At 42.2% G+C, this 21,208-nt stretch overlaps 1 protein-coding gene across 7 annotated transcripts in view; it reads left to right on the top strand.

Annotated features, from left to right (window-relative positions):
* EDEM3 (ER degradation enhancing alpha-mannosidase like protein 3) overlaps positions 1–3,873 on the top strand; it is a 46,850-nt gene extending 42,977 nt beyond the window's left edge. For 4 of the 7 annotated variants that reach the window (XM_050961396.1, XM_050961395.1, XM_050961394.1 and 1 more), the window contains one exon: positions 28–3,873. In XM_050961396.1, the coding sequence (XP_050817353.1) occupies positions 28–434 (407 nt within the window). In that variant the 3' untranslated portion in view covers positions 435–3,873. The remainder of the gene's footprint in view (positions 1–27) is intronic. The other 3 variants (XR_007775372.1, XR_007775371.1, XM_050961393.1) reach the window with 3 other exon arrangements.
* Positions 3,874–21,208: the final 17,335 nt, after the last annotated feature.

Raw genomic sequence — 21,208 nt, 5'->3', positions numbered from 1 at the left:
TACAATTTTTATTTTTTTTAAATAAAGATCTGGAAATGGAAAACATGGACCAGAAGTCATCTGAAAATGATTCACATAAGCAGAGACCAGAAGAGACTTCAGCATCTCAGGACCTCAGCTTGGTCAGTCAAGAGCCTGAAGGAGAAGAAAGTTCTGATGTTACTCACCTTGATTCATTATCTCCTGTTGATGCAGACAGTGATAGCATTTCCATTTCAAACCAAGAGTTCTATATCACAGAAATCCATGAGGCTAATGTTCAAGAGACAGAAAGTACAGAATTAGATAACCAGCCTCAGGAACAATCTCAGACTGAGACAGATTCCAGCTCCAATGTTAATTGGGATAATAAAGTCCAGCCTATGGAATCCATATTAGCAGATTGGAATGAAGATATAGAAGCATTTGAAATGATGGAAAAGGATGAACTATGACTTCTAATAACTTATTTTTGGATAAACAAAATGGTAAATTTGTTGGGTAAAAATGAGGCCCGAATATTTAAGAATCAGAAATTGTTCAGTATTGTGATGAGCAACCAGGCTTCATCTGGATAATATAATAGAAACCCAGCACATGTTATAATTTATATAGTTTTAATTTTTCCTGTTTTGAAATGGGAATGTGCAATTGAACTGTTTGTATGGCTCTGTTGCGTGGTGCTGTAATACAGAAGGTTTCATTCAGGGAATTAATCAGATTTCTGCATTCCAGGCCTCCGGAGAGCAGATTGCCTTGGCCTCTGGAAAGGTAGAAGTTGAATGTAATGGGATTAATGCACCACTTGTTGGCTGGTTATGGCACTTGAAGGCAACAGTCAGAGGCTATTCTAGTTGAAGGTGCAGTTTCACTGATAAAGGCCTTTATGGAGAGAAAGAGGTGAAATGGTGAGACATTTCCAGCTGTAATGTCTTTAAGAAACAGCTCAATTTGTCCTGACATTTATATCCCAGTAAGATATAGCTGTGTTGCTCATCACTCCTTCCATCTGTTGTTTTGACTAATGACCAAGATGACTTGGATTTTTCCTCCTCTTCTCTTATTTCAACTAGAGCGGCTGTATAAAACAAAGGTAACATGCTCTACTAGGAAGCTCTTTTAGGAAAACTAAGAAAGCTTTGCTAATTAGAGGACTAGTACATAAAGGTTCACAGTGATTATGAAGATTGTTACTTGAATTAAAGTAAATTGGGGAAAACACATTTTATACGATTTTTCCTTTTTGGCCTTCCATGCTTAAAGTTATCAAGCTTAAAACTACTCTAAGACACAGAACTTAGCATTATTATTGTTCTCTGAAAATAGATACTCAATAGATGAGAATTTCAATGACCATTTCTGTTTTCTCTAGAAGAAATACCTCTGTCAGCCTTACATTTGTAACACTTGGGCAAGAAGGCCAGTATCAATAGTGAAGCACAACTGTTTACCTTTAGCTGTTGGGTCCATAATTCAAAATTTAGTGGTGTGAAGTCAAAGATATGATACTTCTGGGAGGGGAGAGGTGTTAATACAGGTAAGCATGGTTCCTAATTTATCATGTTTTTGGAAGTATCCTCTAATTAAACCACAAGTCTGTTTAAGCAAACCAGAAGCAGTTAGCTTAATTGTGTCCAAATTAAAACTGCCAAAATTCTAGTTTAAGTTGATATATAGACACAGGTTTTTGTTAATTATGGTTCAATTCAGTATTTAATCTGTTTTTTTCCTTTTCAGAGAGAGACTTAACATTGCCTATATCATGCACCAGACTAAAACTGAAAGTTTTTGTATTTATATATAATCTTTATACTGGCAGACAGATGTATCCCTGTCTGAAGTGCACCTTTCATTTTACTGGTGAGATTAAAATGTGCCGAATATGCAAATACCAATCAGTACAGCCATACTGTATTGTACTTATGTATATTCATATACGGTTTCAAGTCCCAGACAAATGTTGTATACATGTAATCTGATAATGACACTTGCTCTCAAAAGTATCAAATGCACAGGTACCTTTGAGAGCATGTTACTATACAGAAATTGAATGACAATTTAACTGAATAGAGGTGTAGTTAACTTTGAGATAGTGAAGCAGTAGGGAACTAGTGAATAAGTGTCCTTTTAAAACGTCGTTTTAATTTCTTTGCACAAATAACTATGGAGGTTTGGGTTTAATATATTGGTACAGTGCTGAAGCTTAATACTTCGTCATTTTAGACTGAGGGACTGATTTTACAGGATGGGATTATTCCTCAAAATCTTTGAAGTGTCCTTTGTAACCTGGGTGCCCAGCTCATGCAACTGAGGCATGCCTGGTATGGCCACAGAATCCATTGACTTCAGTGCGTGTTTTACTGGGCAAAAGGTGATGTGGCTGCAAGTGGCCAGTTGCACCATAGGGTGATGTAGTTCAGAAATCCTAACTCTAAAAAGGAGTTAAATATTTCCAAACATCTGAACCTAGTGCCACTAATGAAGATTTTTATTCTAACTCTATTGGATGTAGGCTACGCTAGTAAAAGCTGCACAGGTTCTGTCTCACTCCATTTAGGTATTTTTAAGGATTGTAACTAAAGTGGTTCTCTGGTCATTATATTAGCAAAAGGTTTGTCAGATTAAATTTTAATATGACAGCTCAAGTTTTCAGTTCCTTCCTGCAGAAAGTGATTTAATTTTTAGCTCTAAAATTTGTCTTTAGAAACATTATTAGGGAGAACTAGAGCATCAACTTCTGTCACCACAAGGTAATCTTTTATGACTGACTAACCTTATGTTAAGTGTAAACACCAGCACGGCAGTTCTGAAACAAGCACATGCCATCCTTTGAAGTGAGGGCTTGTTAAGAGAATCCCTTGATATAATTTTTGAAGCACCTAGAAAGTGGTGGTCTACCTCAGATAAATGTTGTTGTCCCCTTTTTTGAGATAATTTAACTTTACCTTTTTAAGTGATTATGACCGCTGTAGATCCATGGTTTACAGAACTGAATCAGGTAAAGTTGACCTTTTGGGAAAGAAAAAGATAAATTAGGGGACAATTTTATTCAGGTTTTTTCACTGTTTCTTTCCTAACAAAGATGGAAATAGACTTTAGTTTTAACCTCTTCATATCACTCTAAAAATAAAATAATTTTCTGTAACATGTTAATGCCATTTTAAAAAGAAAAAGGAATGTGTGATGGAACAGAAGATACTTCTGGAGAGGGGAGTAGGGTGCACTTTGCAAATTTTTAAAAACTTTCATTGTGCTTAGAGAATATTGTTCTTGCATCACTGTCAGTCAGTATCATGTGTATGATTGTGCTATTTGATTAACTAGAACACTGAAGAGTTTAGGACTAGTACATCTTATTCCCTAATGTAATTCAAAGAAGCCAATTTAATATTTCCTTTGATGTAAAAGGAATATTCTCTATTTACACTTACTGTTTCATAATGAAGTTTTAAAATAAGATGAGCATTGGTTTCTCCTCCTGCTCCCGCTGTGGTTTTAGCTGAAGGCTTATCTTTAGTCAGTGAAACCGTGTGTGTCGAGATTGTAGTAAATGTTAACAGGACACCTTATGCAAAGGCTTCAGTCAGAACATAGAAAAAACATTCTGTGAATGAAATATTGTATGTTCAGATTTTATAGGATTTTTTACTGGCCCAATTTACATCTGTATATTTTCTTATGCTGTAACTTATGAAATATCTAATAACAGGTGCTGTAATACTACTGTTGGGTTTTACTGTCTGGTGATAAGTGTATACAATATTTCTAAGAGCAACTATGTACTGTGATGTAAAGTCTGGGCTAAAATGTATATAATCCTTGTATATACTTGTGTACTGGATTATAATGGCTGATTGTAAAGATTTAATAAAATATGTAAATATTCTGGTCAAACTCCTTTGAGAATTGCCTGCAGGATCCACATCATCCCCTTCTGGAAAGCTTTACCATCATCCCTCACAGTATCAAAGGCTATAGAAGGAGTCCTGGCCCATCACTCATTTCCTTCCAGCAGCCAAAGAATCTAATCACAACCTCCTCTAGTGCCATTGAGCTGTACATCTTCCAGTTTAAATAACTGCCTTAGTCTCAGTTGAGGGGGACTGACACTTGTTACCTTATTAGCCACACTGGTCTATGTTGCACATGGTACCCTTCTATGGTGGACACACACATACAGAGCTTCACTTGTCCCAGGGAGATGCTCGGCAAAGGGCCCTGTGCTTTGTTGGCATAGATAAGAGCAGGGACTCACCCCACCTCCCAAACCCAGGTCTCCTGCAAGGCTCTACAAAGGATAGATATCCACATTGCTCAAATCAGGCTAGATCTGAGGCTAATTAAAACATTGGAACAACAGATGGTGGGGTCGCCCTTGCATGAAGACTTTAAATCAAGATTGGATGTCTTTTTGGAAGTAAGCTTTAGGTCAACCACAGCCAATGGGCTTGATGTAGGAAATACAGGCCATAGACTTTTACCTTGTAGTATACAGACAGTAAGGTCAATGCTCATAATAGTCCATTCTGGCTATTAACTGTGGTAATAGGCCCTGCACTTCTTTCTGAAGACTGAATCCTCAAGAGAGTAGGAACCTATTCCTCCTCCTCACAGGATGCAGTGACCTCAGCAACTATCTCCTCTCTTAACTAGCCCTGAAAGATTTTTAAATCCTTAACCTGCCTAGCTACAGCATTATGCTTCAAACTGACAGCTGTTGAGAGAAAGCTCAGCCTGTTTGACTGCTGTGACCCCAATCCTTCATTGAACAGTACCTTATTGTAATTATCATAGAATCATAGACTATGAGGGTTGGAAGGGACCTCAGGAGGTCATCTAGTCCAACCCCCTTTCAAAGCAGGACCAACCCCCAACTATATCATCTCAGCCAGGGCTTTGTCAAGCCTGACCTTGAAGGAGATTCCACCTCCCTAGGTAACCCCACTTCAGTGCTTCACCACCCTCCTAGTGAAAATTTTTCCTAATATCCCAACCTAAACCTCCCTCACTGCAACTTGAGACCGTTGCTCCTTGTTCTGTCATCTGCTACCACTGAGAACAGTCTAGAGCCATCCTCTTTGGAACCCCCTTTCAGGTAGTTGAAAGCAGCTATCAAATCCCCCCTCATTCTTCTCTGTTGCAGACTAAAACAATTCCCTCAGCCCCTCCTCATAAGTCATGTGTTCCAGACCCCTAATCATTTTTATTACCCACCACTGGACTCTCTGATTTTTTTCCACATCCTTCTTGTAGTGTGGGGCCCAAAACTGGACACAGTACTCCCGATGAGGCCTCACCAATGTTGAATAGAGGGGAATGATCACATCCCTTGATCTGCTGGCAATGCCTCTACTTACACAATTACTCAAAATGCTGTTAGCCTTCTTGGCAACAAGGGCACACTGTCAACTCATATTCAGCTTCTCATCCACTGTAACCCCTAGGTCCTTTTCTGCAGAACTGTTTCCTAGCCATTCAGTCCTTAGTCTTTAGCAGTGCATGGGATTCTTCCATCCTAAGTGCAGGATTCTGCACTTGTCAGGTTTCTTTTGGCCCAAGCCTCTAATTTGTCTAATTAAACTGTCCAAAGACTTAGTAGATTTGGAATGCCCCATGCATTCATGACCTACAAGTCTACTCATAGCAAGAATAGTTTCTAGGAAGAAAGGCTTATTCTTAAGCTATTAATGCATAGCATATTCCTAGCCTACTCATTTTTAAAAAGGAAGCATTCTATACTTGGACCTGAAATCCCTGCAACTGTTTGAAGCCTTAACATGGCAGGTTTGTAAGTGCAAGAGTTACCAAGAAGCTGTAATGCTTCTCCTAGGTCAGTCATTCCCAAAAACGGGGGGTTGTGAAATGTTACAGGGGTTTGCAGAGAAAACATTCCCAAACAGCAGACAGAGCTTTCCCTAGGGATGCCAGGCAGCACAGGGCCAGAAGCCTCCGGAGCCCCTGGACTTCCAAGAGCTAAGCAGATCAAACCGAGCATATCTATCACACTGAGGAGATTTAAATTTCAAGACTCCTTATAAGAAGTGGAAAGGGAGGTGGATATTTTTTGCTGTTTTTAAAATTAAATAGGCAGCTAGTATTGTTTTCAAAATTATTATGAAGAACAAGTTTAAGCTTTGTTGTAATGTGCATTGTTTGCCTGGACTGCTTAAGACCTGAATGCTTGTGTAGGAGGAACTCTGAGTTGGCTTCTTAAATACCTTCATGCTGTTCCACATCTGATACTCCTTGATGAAACATAGGAGCCTTGTCTTATAACAGGCTTATTCAAAGTGATACAAGCTACGAAAGTGAGATCTTGGAAGAGTGTTGCTGTTTTCATAATGTAATAAAATACTTTAATGATAAATAATTAACAATAGTGTGTAATAAGCATGTAATTAAAAACAAATTTTATATTTCCAAGATTATTGCTTTTATAATTTATACTCAGGTAAAGGAGACAATCCCTGGAAATACTCATTTTTAGGAGGGGGTTCACAAGACTTGACATTTTAGTGAAAGGGGTTCACAGGTTATTAAAGTTTGGGAACCACTGTCCTAGATAAACCCATGCTGCAAAATGGAAAATATTCTCTACTGGGGCAATCTGCAACCAGACTGAGCTTGGATCTGCTGTTATTCCATCTCCTACTACTGATAGAGTCCATCCTGCTGCAGATTCCCTGTCAAGACTCTACTCTGTTCAGTCATTTTTCAGAGAAGAGATTTCTCAAGAGACTACGACATGCCATTCCATCTGTTCATAGACTCACACCTATGAGATTTAAACCTACCTCTCAACACTTTGATGAAACAAACCTTTTTCAGATAGCTCTACTTCCTCCTTGTTTTATTGACATCAGAAAGGAGGGTTATTAAATTGGTGGGTGTTCTCATATACAGTTTTCCCTGAGGATAGGGTGACCTTCCAGCCACACTTGAAGTTTTTATCTAACAGCCCTGAGCAACATAGTCAAACCAAGCTAACACACAGTGCTGTCAGTGGGAGGGCATCTCCTGTCAACATAGTTACTCTCATGCAGGTGGAATAACTATGCCACCGGGAGAAGCTCTCCCATCAGCATTGGAGCATCTTCACTTAAGTGCTACACCTGCACCAATGCAGCGTTTTAAGGTAGACCTGCCCTAAACCACATAGCTTGTATGTCAAGAGTGCATTGAGCTATTATCTTAGAAGATTTTATTCAGTTGAAATGTCCCTTCATTTATTTGTAGCTTATGGGCATAAACCCACAGCTATGTAACGAATTGCAACATGTCTTGATGCAAAGTATGGGGCTGGTTAAGTGTCACAGTTCTCAAGCCACTGAGCCAAAGCAATCACCACTAGAACTGGGCAAATAATTTTTAGGTTTAAGGGACCAACCAAAAGATCCCTTCCAAAAACATCTGTTTGAAACCAAAACTTATTTTTTTCTTACCAAGACAGAGCTGAAAAATTCATTTAAGATCAAAACACACTAGAAATGGAAAAAACTGAAATAAAACAAAATTAAGTTTTTTTGTTTCTCTTTGGGTGTTCATGTTTGTTTAAATATAGCTAATTTTCAAAATGAAAAGTGAAATGAAGGATTGAAATGTTTCTAAATGGTTAAAATAAACCGTTTAGACTTTTGCAAAAAAAAATTTTTTGGCCCAAACTGCCACATTTGACCTGAAGTCACAGTTTCAGAGCCCCCTGCAAAATGCATTTTCCAGCTACTGTACTATTCACTGAAAATTTTTTACCAAGCTCTAATCACCACTGCTTGTCTCAAATATTGAAATACACAGCTGCTACACAAGAGTATCATCCATACTTTCACACACATTTACTCCCTAGGTACAGCCTCAGAATCTGATGTTCTATGTGGCTGTTTGTCTTTATTTAATTAGATCTTCCACAAGGATGATTGCTAGTAAAACTTTCAGAAATGACACTCTATATATGTAGGCAATACTCAGAGTGAACCATGTACTCTGTTGTAACGAGTTCTTTAATTTGCGTCCCTGTACAGCTCCACATGACCCAGCTTCACTTCTTTTAAGTCCAAGTGATGGAGTTTTAATTAAAAGAATTAAAGAGCAGCCCATGACTCCTGTAGAACATTGGGTCTAAACATTCAGTATCACAAGGAGTTTGTATGCCCAGAGCTTTAAAAGCCAAAGGTCAGAGAGTTCCAGCTCAGAGATGGATCATATAGGCCTATCCCAAGCGTGTGGATCTTTCAGTTTGAGGCAAACAACCTGTTTAAGTGACTGTCTCAACTATAATAGGCAATCTTCCTATTTAAAGTAGCCCTGTTGTTATGGCTCTGCCGTATTTCTGTAAAAACTCCCCCAATATCAGCAAAAGTGTAATTAAAAAAAAAAAATTCTGACCTAACCGGGGGCAAGTTTCATTTTAACTGGGTTCAGGTACATGTTAGGGATGAAGTATTTTCATCCCTATCCCAGATGTTTACTAAGCCATTTACTTATTGAAAAATGAAATGGTGCAGGTACTCTGAATGTGTCTTGGGCTTGTTGTGGAAAATTGACCATACGATTGATTTTGGATCAGAGAGCCTGAGGCTCCTTTATTTTATACGAGCATATAAAGGTAATAAGCTAATAATTGGAGATATACCAATCTCCTAGAACTGGAAGGGACCTTGAAAGGTCATCAAGTCCAGCCCCCTGCCTTCACTAGCAGGACCAATTTTTGCCCCAGATCCCTAAATGGCCCCCTCAAGGATTGAACTCACAACCCTGGGTTTAGCAGGCCAATGCTCAAACCACTGAGCTCTCTCTCCCCTATATGCAAGGAGAGTCAGCATGGCCCCATGCAAGGTGGAAAGCTGCTCTGCCTTCCGTATATTTCTAGTCATCTTATAAAGGTTAAAACCACAGACAAATCACACACACATTGTACATTAATTACCTTATTTGGAATATATTGCAAAATTAATATAGGACAAAAGCAAAAACAAGCAGCTCAGCCATCAGGCCCCCCCGTTACTGTCTGTTCTTTTGCGGTCAGTGACCTTTCTAACACAACTGTTGTGGTTATATATTTCATAAGCCTGACTATTGCAAATTATGCTACTTGAGGACTTTATCACTCTGCCCCCTCATGCCCTTTATACACAAAGCCATTGTTTCATTTTGGGAACTTTCCACTGTGACTCCTTTTACCTCGACACACACAAGCAACTTTCCACCACTCTTTCATCACTCTGTCCCACTCCTCTCTTCCCCTTATACACAGAGACAAGCTGAATCAAAGTTCAACACAGCCTAGAAACAAGCTTATCCAAAGTTTAGGCCTAAAAGCCTGGCCAAAGTTGTAAGCCCACCATATTTTCCCTCACAGGCTGCTGAGGGACCAGTTTGCATGCCAGTCCTATCTAATGTCTTCATTTAGGATGAGACAGAAGAAAACGGCAGTTTGAAGCCTGGTCTACACTACGATTTTAGGTTGAATTTAGCAGCGTTATCTTGATTTAACCCTGGACCCATCCACACAACAAAGCCCTTTTTTCGACTTAAAGGGCTCTTTAAATCAATTTCTTTACTCCACCTCCAACAAGGTGATTAGCGCTGAAATCTGGCATTGCCGGGTTGAATCTGGGGTAAGTGGACGCAATTCGACGGTATTGGCCTCCGGGAGCTATCCCAGAGTACTCCATTGTGACCGCTCTGGACAGCATTCAATTCAAATGCACTGGCCAAGTGGACAGAAAAAAGCCCGTGAACTTTTGAATTTCATTTCCTGTTTGGCCACTGTGGCGAGCTGATCAGCACAGGTGACCATGGAGTCCCAGAATCGCAAAAGAGCTCCAGCATGGACCGAACGGGAGGTACAGGATCTGATCGCTGTATGGGGAGATGAATCCGTGCTAGGCTGAATTCCGTTCCAGTAAACGAAATGCCAAAACATTTGAAAAAGTCTCCAAGGACATGAAGGACAGAAGCCATAACAGGGACTTGCGGCAGTGCCTAGTGAAAATTAAGGCACTCAGGCAAGCCTACCAAAAAAATAGAGAGGCAAATGGCCCCAAACATGCTGCTTTCTATGATGCCATTCTAGGGGGTGCAGCCACCAGTACCCCAACCCTGTGCTTTGACTCCGTCAATGGAGTAGGATGCAACATGGAAGTGGGTTTGGGGGACGAGGAAGTTGATGAGGAGGAGGTTGAAGATAGCTCACAGCAAGGAAGCAGAGAAACCGGTTTCCCCAACAGCCAGGATCTGTTTCTCACCCTGGACCTGGAGCCAGTAACCCCCAAACCCACCCAAGGCTACCTCCCGGACCCGCCAGGAGGAGAAGGAACCTTTGGTGAGTGTACCTTTGTAAATATTAGACATGGCTTAAAAGCAAGTGTGTTTAATGATTAATTTGCCCTAGCATTTGCAGCCAGTACAGCTACTGGAAAAGTCTGCTAACGTGTCTGCGGATGGAGCGGAAATCCTCCAGGGACATCTCCATGAAGCTCTCCTGGAGGTACTTCAAAAGCCTTTGCAAAAGGTTTCTGGGAAGGGCAGCCTTATTCTGTCCTCCATAGTAGGACACTTTACCATGTCAGACCAGCAGCATGTAATCAGGAATCATTGCAGAACAAAGCACTGCAGTGTATGGTCCCGGTGTTTGCTGGCATTCAAACAACATCTGTTCTTTATCTCTCTGTGTTATCCTCAGCAGAGTGGTATCATTCATGGTCACCTGTTTGAAATAGGGTGATTTTCTTAAGCGAACATTCAGAGGTGCGCGTTCGTGCTGGGCTGTTTGCCTGTGGCTGAACAAAAATGTTCCCCGCTGTTTGCCACGAGGTGGGGGGAGGGGTGAAGCCATCAAAATGCGACCTTGTAATGAAAGCAATGTCAACAGCAAGGTTTACCATGAAAGAGTGTACCTGTTGTTCTATAAAATGTGTCTTTTTAACTACCACTCAACCTTTTTTCCCTCCACCAGCTTCATACGTTTCTCCTTCCCAGAGGCTAGTGAAAATTAGAAGGCGAAAAAAAATACACTCACGATGAAATGTTCTCTAAGCTCATGCAGTCCTCCCACACTGACAGAGCACAGCAGAATGTGTGCAAGCAGACAATGTCAGAGTGCAGGAAAGCACAATATGAACGTGAGGAGAGGTGGCAGGCTGAAGAGAGTAAGTAGTAGGCTGAAGATGATAGATGGCATCAGCTTGCTGACAGAAGGCAAGAATCAATGCTCAGGCTGCTGGAGCATCAAACTCATATGCTGCAGCGTATGGTTGAGCTGCAAGAAAGGCAGCAGGAGCACAGACCGCCACTACAGCCCCTCTGTGACCAACCACACTCCTCCCCAAGTTCCATTGCCTCCTCACCCAGACGCCCAAGAATGGGGGGGGGGGCAGAGAGGGGGCTCTAGCCACTCCACCCCAGAGAATTGCCCAAGCAACAGAAGGCTGGCATTCAATAAGTTTTAAAGATCTTAAGTTTTAAAGTGCAGTGTGACCTTGTCCTTCCCTCCTCTCCCACCCCACCCTGTGCTTCCCTCCTCCTCCACCCCTCCTGGGCTACCTTGGCAGTTATCTCTCTATTTGTGTGATGAATTAATAAAGAATGCATGAATGTGAAGCAACAATGACTTTATTGTGTCTGCAAGCAGTGATCAAAGGGGGGAGGTGAGGGTGGTTAGCTTACAGGGAAGTAGAGTGAACCAAGGAGGGGGGTCATCAAGGAGAAACAAACAGAACTTTCACACCATAGCCTGACCAGTCATGAAACTGGTTTTCAAAGCTTCTCTGATGCGCACCACACCCTCCTGTACTCTGCTAACCGCCCTGGTGTCTGGCTGCATGTAATCAGCCGCCACGCGATTTGCGTCAACTTCCCACCCCACCATAAACATCTCTCCCTTACTCTCATAGATATTGTGGAGCGCACAGCAAGCGGTAATAACAATAGGAATATTGGTTTAGGTGAGGTCTGTCCAAGTCAGTAAAGTGTGCTTTTAAACATCCAAATGCACATTCTACCACCATTCTGCACTTACTCAGCCTATAGTTGAACAGCTCCTGATTACTGTCCAGGCTTCCGCCTGTGCACGGCTTCATGAGCCATGGGAACTAGGGATAGGGTGGGTCCCCAAGGATAACTATAGGCATTTCAACATCCTCAACTGTTATTTTCTGGTCTGGGAAGAAAGTCCCTTCCTGCAGCTTTTGAAACAGACCAGAGTTCCTGAAGATGCGAGCGTCATGTTCCTTTCCCAGCCATCCCATGCTGATGTTGGTGAAATGTCCCTTGTGATCCATGTCCCTTGTGATCCACCAGCGCTTGCAGCACCACTGAAAAGTATCCCTTTCAGTTTATGTACTCGCTGGCTTGGTGCTCCGATGCCAAGATAGGGGTATGGGTTCCGTCTATCGCCTCACCACAGTTAGGGAATCCCATTCAGCAAAGCCATCCACTATGGCCTGCACATTTCCCAGAGTCACGACCCTTGATATCAGCAGCTCTTTGATTGTGTTGGCTACTTGGATCACAGCAGCCCCCACAGTAGATTTGCCCACTCCAAATTGATGCTCGACTGACCGGTAGCTGTCTGGCGTTGCAAGCTTCCACAGGGCTATCGCCACTCGCTTCTCAACTGTGAGGGCTGCTCTCATCTTGGTATTCTGGCGCTTCAGGGCAGGGGAAAGCAAGTCACAGAGTTTCATGAAAGTGCCCTTACGCATGCGAAAGTTTTGCAGCCACTAGGAATCATCCCAGACCTGCAACACTATGCGGTCCCACCAGCCTGTGCTTGTTTCCCGGACCCAGAATAGGCGTTCCATGGCATGAACCTGCCCCATTAACACCATGATGTGCACACTGCCGGAGGCCATACTTTGTGAGAAGTTATGTCCATGTCTATGTCCTCATCACTCTCGTCACCACGCTGCCATCGCCTCCTCGCCTGGTTTTGCTTTGGCAGGTTCTGGTTTTGCATATACTGCAGGATAATGGACATGGTGTTTACAGTGCTCATAATTGCTGCAGTGGATCTGAGCGGGCCCCATGTTCCCAGTGCTATGGTGTCTGCGCTGAAAAAGGGTGTGAGATGATCATCTGCCGTTGCTCTGATGGAGGAAGGGGCGACTGATGACATGCCTTACAAGGAATTAAAATCAACAAAGGGGTGGCTTTGCATCAAGGAGAAACACAAACAACTGTCACACAGAATGGCCCCCTCAAGGACTGAACTCAAAACCCTGGATTTAGCAAGCCATTGATTTCATGAAGGGAGGGAGGGGGGAGCAAATGAATACAAAACAGATCGAGTCTATTTCTTGTTTTGATCCACTCCATCTATCTTTTACATCTTTAGGCTGGCAGCAGACGGTGCAGTACGACTGCTAGCCATCGTCATCTCCTGGGTGCTCGGCAGAAGATGGGAATGACCTGGCTGGGTCACTCCCATGTCTGCCCAGGTGCCCCTGACTGGGAGGGGATATAGGGTGCTGGCTCTGGGACCAGAGTCAGGGCTTGGGCAGGGGTTGGGGTGCAGGAAGGGGTACAGGTGCTGGCTCTGGGAGGGGCTCAGGAGGGGGTATGAGGTGCCGTCTCCGGGAGGGGGCTCAGGGCTGGTGACTCTGGGAGGGGGCTCAGGGCTGGGATGCAGTCTCCCACCAGGCACCATTTACCTCCAGTCAACAAGCATGTGGATCAAGGGGATCCAGTGGATATAGTGTATTTAGATTTTCAGAAAGCCTTGACAAGGTCCATCACCAAAGGCTCTTATGCAAAGAAAGCTGCCACGGGATAAGAGGGAAGGTTCTCTCATGGATTGGTGACTGGTTAAAAGATAGGAAACAAAGAGCAGGTATATATAGTCAATTTTCAGAATGGAGAGAGGTAAATAGTGGTCTGTTCTGAGACCAGTCCTATTCAACATATTCATAAATGAGCTGGAAAAGGGGATAAACAGTAAGGTGGTAAAATTTGCAGCTGATACAAAATTACTAAAGATAGTTAAGACCCAGGCAGATTACAAAGAGCTACAAAAGGATCTCTCAAAACTGGGTAACAAAATTGCAGATGAAATTTAATGTTGATAAATGCAATGTAATGCACATTGGAAAGCATAATCCCATCTATACATATAAAATGATGAGGTCTAAATTAGCTGTTATCATTCAAGAAAGAGATCATGGAGTCACTGTGGATAGTTCTCTGAAAACATCCACTCAATGTGCAGCAGCAGCCAAAAAAGCTAACAGAATGCTGGGAATAATTAAGAAAGGGATAGATAATAGGACAGAAAATATCATATTGCTTCTATATAAATCCATGGTACGCCCACATCTTGAATACTGTGTGCAGATGTGGTTGCCCATCTCAAAAAAGATATATTGGCACTGGAAAAGGTTCAGAAAAGGGCAACAAAAATTATTAGGGGTATGGAACAGCTTCCGTATGAGGAGAGATTAATAAGACTGGGACTTTTCAGCTTGGAAAAAAGATGACTATGGGGAGATATGATTGAGGTTTATAAAATCATGACTAGTGTAGAGAAAGTAGATAAGGAAGTGTTGTTTACTACTTCTCATAACACAAGAACTAGGGATCACTAAAATAAAATTAAAAGGCAGCAGGTTTAAAGCAAATAAAAGGAAGTATTTCTTCAAACAATGCACAGTCAACCTGTGGAACTCCTTGCCACAAGATGTTGTGAAGGCCAAGACCATAACAGGGTTCAAAAAAGAACTAGATAAATTCATGGAGGATAGGACCATCAATGGCTATTAGCCAGGATGCGCAGAAATGGTGTCCCTGTCCTGTTTGCCAGAAGCTGGGAATGAGCGATGGGGATGGATCACGTGATGATTGCCTGTTCTGCTCATTCCCTCTGGGGCACCTGGCACTGGCCACTGTCGGAAGACAGGTTACTGAGCTACATGGAACTTTGGTCTGACCCAGTAGGGCCATTCTTATGTTCTTAGTGGTTCCCGAACTGGGGGTACGCAGAAGTCTTCCACGGGGTACATCCACCCATCTAGGTATTTGCCTTGTTTTACAATAGGCTACATAAAAAGCACAAACCAAGTCAGTACAAAGTAAAATTTCATACAATGACTTATTTATGCTGCTGTAAATACTATACACTGAAATGTAAATACAATATTTATATCCCAATCGACTTATTTTATAATTATATGGTAAAAATAAGAAAATAAGCAATGTTTCAGTAATAGTGAGCTGTGACACTTCTGTATTTGTATGTCTGATTTTGTAATCAAGTCATTTTAAAATGAGGTGAAACTTGGAGTGCGCAAGACAAATCAGACTCTTGAAAGGGGTACAGTAGTCTGGAAAGGTTGAGAGCAACTGAGCTAAAACTTCTTGTATGTTTCATCAGCTACAATATCTTAATTTGACTTAACTGATTGGTTTTTTGTTTGTTTGCTTTTTTAAAGAAAACTGGGTAATGACAAGCAGTTCCTTAAACACATGCAGTGAGTAATTATTGCCCGTTGTATAAATATTAACATTGCATAAAGAGAATAAAGAGACAGTAACTTTTTAAACTAGTCATTCTTCTGCATAACTAGATACGATGGGCTAATTCCCTAACGGTAGGCAGAGCCGTCCCTAGGGACCCTGGACAGCACAGGGCCAGAAGCCTCTGGAGCCCCTGGACTTCCAAGAGCTAAGCAGATCAAACCAAGCATGTTTATCCCACTGAGGAAATTTAAATTTCAAGACTCCTTATAAGAAATGGAAAGGGAGGTGGATATTTTTTGCTGTTTTTAAAATTAAATAGGCAGCTAGTATTGTTTTCAAAATTATTATGAAGAACAAGTTTAAGCTTTGTCGTAACATGCGTTGTTTACCTGGACTGCTCAAGACCTGAATGCTTGTGCAGGAGGAACTCTTTGAGTTGGCTTCTTAAATACCTTTATGCTGTTCCACATCTGATACTCCTTGATGAAACATAGGAGCCTTGGCTTATAACAGGCTTATTCAAAGTGATACAAGCTACGAAAGTGAGATCTTGGAAGAGTGTTGCTGTTTTCATAATGTAATACAAATATTGTAATGATAAATAATAATTAATAATAAATAGTGTGTAATACGCATGTCATAAAAACAAATTTTATATTTCCAAGATCACTGCTTTTATCATTTATACACAGGTAAAGGAGAAAATCTCTGGAAATATTTTTAGGAGGGGGTTTCTGAGACTTGACATTTTAGTGAAAGGGGTTCACAGGTTGTTAAAGATTGGGAACCACTGCTCTAGTCTACTGAAAGCAACAGCAACTGCCGTAGGTTTGATATTTCCTCCAGTAGAGGGCAGCTGTTCTGCACAAACCAACCCATTCATTTCATTACCAAGCGAGATGTAGTTGACTCCTTATTGCCAAGGCTCTGTAGGCTGAACTGTGGGTAATGGCCATGGAAGTTATTTTCAGGTCCTTTATTTTTATTATGTAATAATAAAAATACAAAGATCTCACTTGGATGAGAGCTAGGAGAGAGTTAAAGAGAACATTAGGGGCCACAGCCATAGAATGGTGAGGAGTTTTTTGTTTTCATAAAACAAATCTACTTTTGATACTGAGCACATAATTCTGGTGATAACTTCCAAAGGCCCAGTCCTGCAGCCCGTACTCCCTGCAGAATATCAGTGACTTCAGTGAGACCTCTCGCCCAACTCAGGGCTGTATGATCTGTGTACAATATTGATAGAAACCAGGATTTCATAAATATTAAGTGGCTCTATTTACAGGCACATTGTGTCTCACACATCACTTACCTCTTAACAGATTGACCGCCACAATTCCAACAGTTAAAACTTCTATCATTTTAAGTCAGATGTTTAGATTACTTTGGGATAATTTTCTGTATTTGATCTAGAATATAGCCTTTAGCTTGCACTAAACTTTCATACATTTGAATCCAAAAATAAGGACTAACTCTAAAATTCCTTATAAAATGCAGTCTACAAAAATTATACTTCATTAGCACTTGATGTATGGCCAGCTCATGGAATGTGCTAGGAGCCCTCAACGTGCATTTTCTTCAATGCGAGTTGAAGGTGCCCAGCAGCTTCCTGGATCTCAGGCCTTTAGAACAGTCAGGCTGATGAGATCTGTAAGTTTTAACCTAACTATTTAACAGATGGGTACACTGGCAGAGATGAGTTAGCGCCAAATATCATGCAGCATGTTGTTGTGGGAATGGGAGGAGACTTCCTAATTCCCTGAAAGGAGATGTCATTTTGTAATTTTAGAATAGTAACACTAGGAAGATAGTATAAGAGTGCAGCTTAATATAGTTAGTTCTACTACAGATACAAAATGGTGCTGAAGGAGACGTATAGTTGTTTGCATATCAGTAAACAATTGCCCCAAGATTGGCTGAAACACTTGCAACTTCTGGAGATTATTACACAAGACTTAGACAACATGATGGCTTTCACAGCCACTAATGCATAGACATGTGGAATTTGTGGCACTAGTTTGATTCTGCACTGAAGGCATTTTTCTCATAATCATCAGTTCCAAATTCTCGACAGTCTGTTCAGTCTTGCATGGGGGTTTAACAAACTGAACATCCTGTAAAGAAATAAGGGGTGCATTCTCAAGGATTCAGCTGGAGAATTTGTGAGGAAGTCAGTTAGGAGTCTAGGCACACACCCTCTCCCCTGCACAAAGCCTGAGTTAAACAAGCTTTGTGCAGATGGGTTTACACAACGGATGGAAGATAATTAATATTTCCCCTTTCTTCTCTCCACAATGCATTTTGGCTGCTGATCCATACATGCTCTGGTAGAGATTGTGCCCACACCCCACCCTGCTCCCAAAACAAGCCTTCATGCTACTGGGGATGGCAGTGCCACAAAGGAAATACTATGGAATACAAGGCGGTAGCTCCCCACTCCTGCATGAGCTCCTAACTAGCCAGCAACACCTCACCTCTTCCACCACCCTATTGGGAAGGGGGTTTACAACAATTACATGGGCCTGACTGAATCCGCCTATGGCAGGAACAATTAACTCTATCACTGGTGCCCAGACTCCTCACAAAATCACTTCTCCAAGAATCAATATGGCAAGACTCATCCCTGATAAATTCTATCCCCTAACTCCAATAAATGGATGACTAAGGCCCAGCATCTCACTGGGGCCAAGGGAATCTCTTCTGGCTAGAAGAGGAGGAGGTTTCTCCTGTGTGGCCCATTATTAACCAGGAGGATTGTGGAATTCTTCCCATCAATCTACAATTCCTGGCAAGGAGATTTTCCCATAAGCATAAAATTCATTTATTTAAAGGCCCATTAGCCATCAGGTATGAAACAGAGAGAAGAAAATTCTCTAAATGCCAAATACCCCATCAGAGGATAGCTATCCACCTAGCCTGGTAAGACACACACAAGGAAAAGAGCCATTGCATTTTATTCAGATCCTGCCAGATGCTCATTGACCTCAGCAGAGTGGAGGGTGCTCAGTGCCTTCCAAGCCCACAGTGAGAATTTTCCTTCTAGAGTGACCTGATGTTTATGGAGAGGAAAACGTACTATTCAGAAGGAAAAGCAGCTCAGAAATGCCTCCTCATGTCATTATATGGGTTATAGGGATAAGAGGTAATAATAGAAGATATACCAATCTCCTAGAACTGGAAGGGACCTTGAAATTGAAAGGTCATTGAGTCCAGCCCCCTGCCTTCACTAGCAGGACCAAGTACTGATTTTGCCCCAGATCCCTTGGTGGTCCCCTCAAAGATTGAACTCACAACCCTAGGTTTAGCAGGCCAATGCTCAAACCACTGAGCTATCCCTCCCCCAAAGTGTGTGTGCCAAGAACCCATCAGATGACCAGTGGAGGCTTACTGCTATTATTACACAGCAACAATCAACCAGCTAAAGCTGTATGCAGTTTGGTTGTAGCCATGTCAGTCCCAGGGTATTAAGAGAGCCATGGTGCGTGAAATTATATCTTTTATTGGACCAACTTCTGCTGGTGAGGGGGACACGCTTTTGAGCCACACAGAGCTCTTCTTTAGGTCCTGGAAAGGTACTTTCAGCATTTCAGCTAAATGCAAGGTGGAACGGGGTTGTTTAGCATAAGCAGTTAACACATATTTTAAGGCAGTGGTTCTCATCCAGGGGGCTGCAAGCAGGTTTGAGGGGATCCACCAAGCAGGACCAGTGTTAGACTTGCTGAGGCAGAGGGCAGAAAGCCGAAGCCCCACTGCATGGGAATGAAGCCTAGGGCCCTGAGCCCCACCACCTGGGGCTGAAGCAGTAGCCTGAGCAACTTATCCCCACACCACAGGGGCCCCTGCCAATTGCCCTGCTTGCTACCCCCTAACACTGGCCCTGGCTTTTATATGCAGAAAACCATTTACTGTGGCACAGGTGGGCCATGGAGTTTTTATGGCATGTCAGAGAGGTGAGGTGTGGGGGGGCTCAGAAAGAAAAAGGTTGAGAACCCCCTGTTCTAAGGGACCATTTAAGATAGAGTTAACACCTCTGCAGTCATAGGACAAAAATGGGAGTTTGTGGGTTACAGACTGTTGTAATAAGCCATAAATCCACTGTCTCTGTTCAGTCCATGATTTGTCATGTCTAACACAGTTATGAATTTAAGCTTCCAGGCTCATCTATTGAGTGTTGTGCGGGTTTCTTTTGAGGATTACTCATAGGTCAGACAGAGAGAGTGCTTTGTAAAAAGTGTTCACCCACAGGTGATACAGGGTTTTTGTCTATGATCATTTTCCTGTGGAAGTTCATTTGACAGCATAGTAATTGTCTGATTTCACCCATAGAGTTGTTACTGGGGCATTTAGTGCACTGGATGAGGTACACCACATGTTGTGATAGGCATATGTAGGACCCATGGATCTTGAAAGGTGTGTGGGGTGTTGACCATTGTAGCAGTGGAGATACATCTGCAGGTTTTGTATCTGTTGTTCTGCCAGGATCTGGTGCCGCTCTAGGTTGGTGTATCCTGGTCTGTGGGGAGCTTGCTTCTGATGATGAGCTTGGGGGGTTGTTTGAAGGCCAGAAGAGGGGAATCAGGAAAGATTTCATTCAGGATGGGCTCCCCATCAAGTATTGGTTGTAGTTGTTTGATGGTACCCCATATGGATTCCAGTGTGGGGTGGTAGGTGACAACTAAGGGCGTGAGGTCAGGGGGGAGTTATTTATATAATGAATCAGGTTCTCCTGGGGTATTTGGATGGCTTGATCCATGATGTGATCAACTTTTCTGGTGGAGTGTCCTTATTTGGTGAAGATGATTTTGTGTGTTAAGGTGTGTAACCCAAACTCTCTCCTTGGAGAATATTTTTGGTATCTGAATGCCTGGGCATAGATAACAGATTTCTTGGTGTGTCCGGGATGGCTAGTGGATCTGTGAAGGCAGGTGTGGTGATCCGTGGGTTTCTTGTATATAGTTGTCTGTAGGATTTCATTGCTGAAGCTGATTGTGGGGTCCAGGAAGCAGGTGCTGGTGTGCGAGTGTTCCAGAGAGAGTTTAATGGAAATCTATGATGGCGTTTAAGCCGTCTGTCCAGAGCATGAAAAGATCAGTGATGCATCTCAGGTACATCATTGGTTTTGTGGCGCTGTAGCTGGACTTCAGATAAAGTAGTAGAATCAAACTTATTAGAAAACTAGTACAGGGAGAAAAGCAAACTGCACACATGGGGATAATGTGTAGGTAAGAGAGGCTGCTGCACTAGAAAGATTATGTAAAGAAATCAGCGATCAGAAATAGCTCAAAGTAACGTAGTCACAGACAGAGTTAATATGCCAATGTGGGGGAGACAGTGAAACTGCTTCAACATAAACAGCCTTTTGGAAAGCCTGACAGCCCAGACTTTTATCAGGGATGGACAGAAATGGAAATAAAGCAACATGCTAAAGGAAGATAGGAAGACAATTATTCAGAGGCCCTCAAATTAAGAAATCTGCCCAAGATTTGTACACAAACCTGTGCTTCTCAGAACGAGAGGGCGGATTAAAATTAATTTAAAAAATTTACCCAAACAGAAGAGAAAGAGAGGTGAGGAGGGGCATGTGACAGAGAGATGGGGCTAGGGGATTATTTCTTCAGAAACAGTGGGGAAAAGTTTGCAGACTGATAAACAGCCAGAGCATGAGGAGTCCGTAACATTTTCAGAACAACTAACCCCAGTGTTAAGAGGATGTTTCTTTTCAGAGAATTTGGAAATAGCATCAAGCCACTATTCCATTATGCTACATGGGGGGGTG

Source organism: Gopherus flavomarginatus, chromosome 7, assembly GCF_025201925.1.
Source record: "Gopherus flavomarginatus isolate rGopFla2 chromosome 7, rGopFla2.mat.asm, whole genome shotgun sequence".
Classification (NCBI taxonomy): Eukaryota; Metazoa; Chordata; order Testudines; family Testudinidae; genus Gopherus; species Gopherus flavomarginatus.
This window is presented reverse-complemented; position numbering and strand designations above follow the sequence as displayed.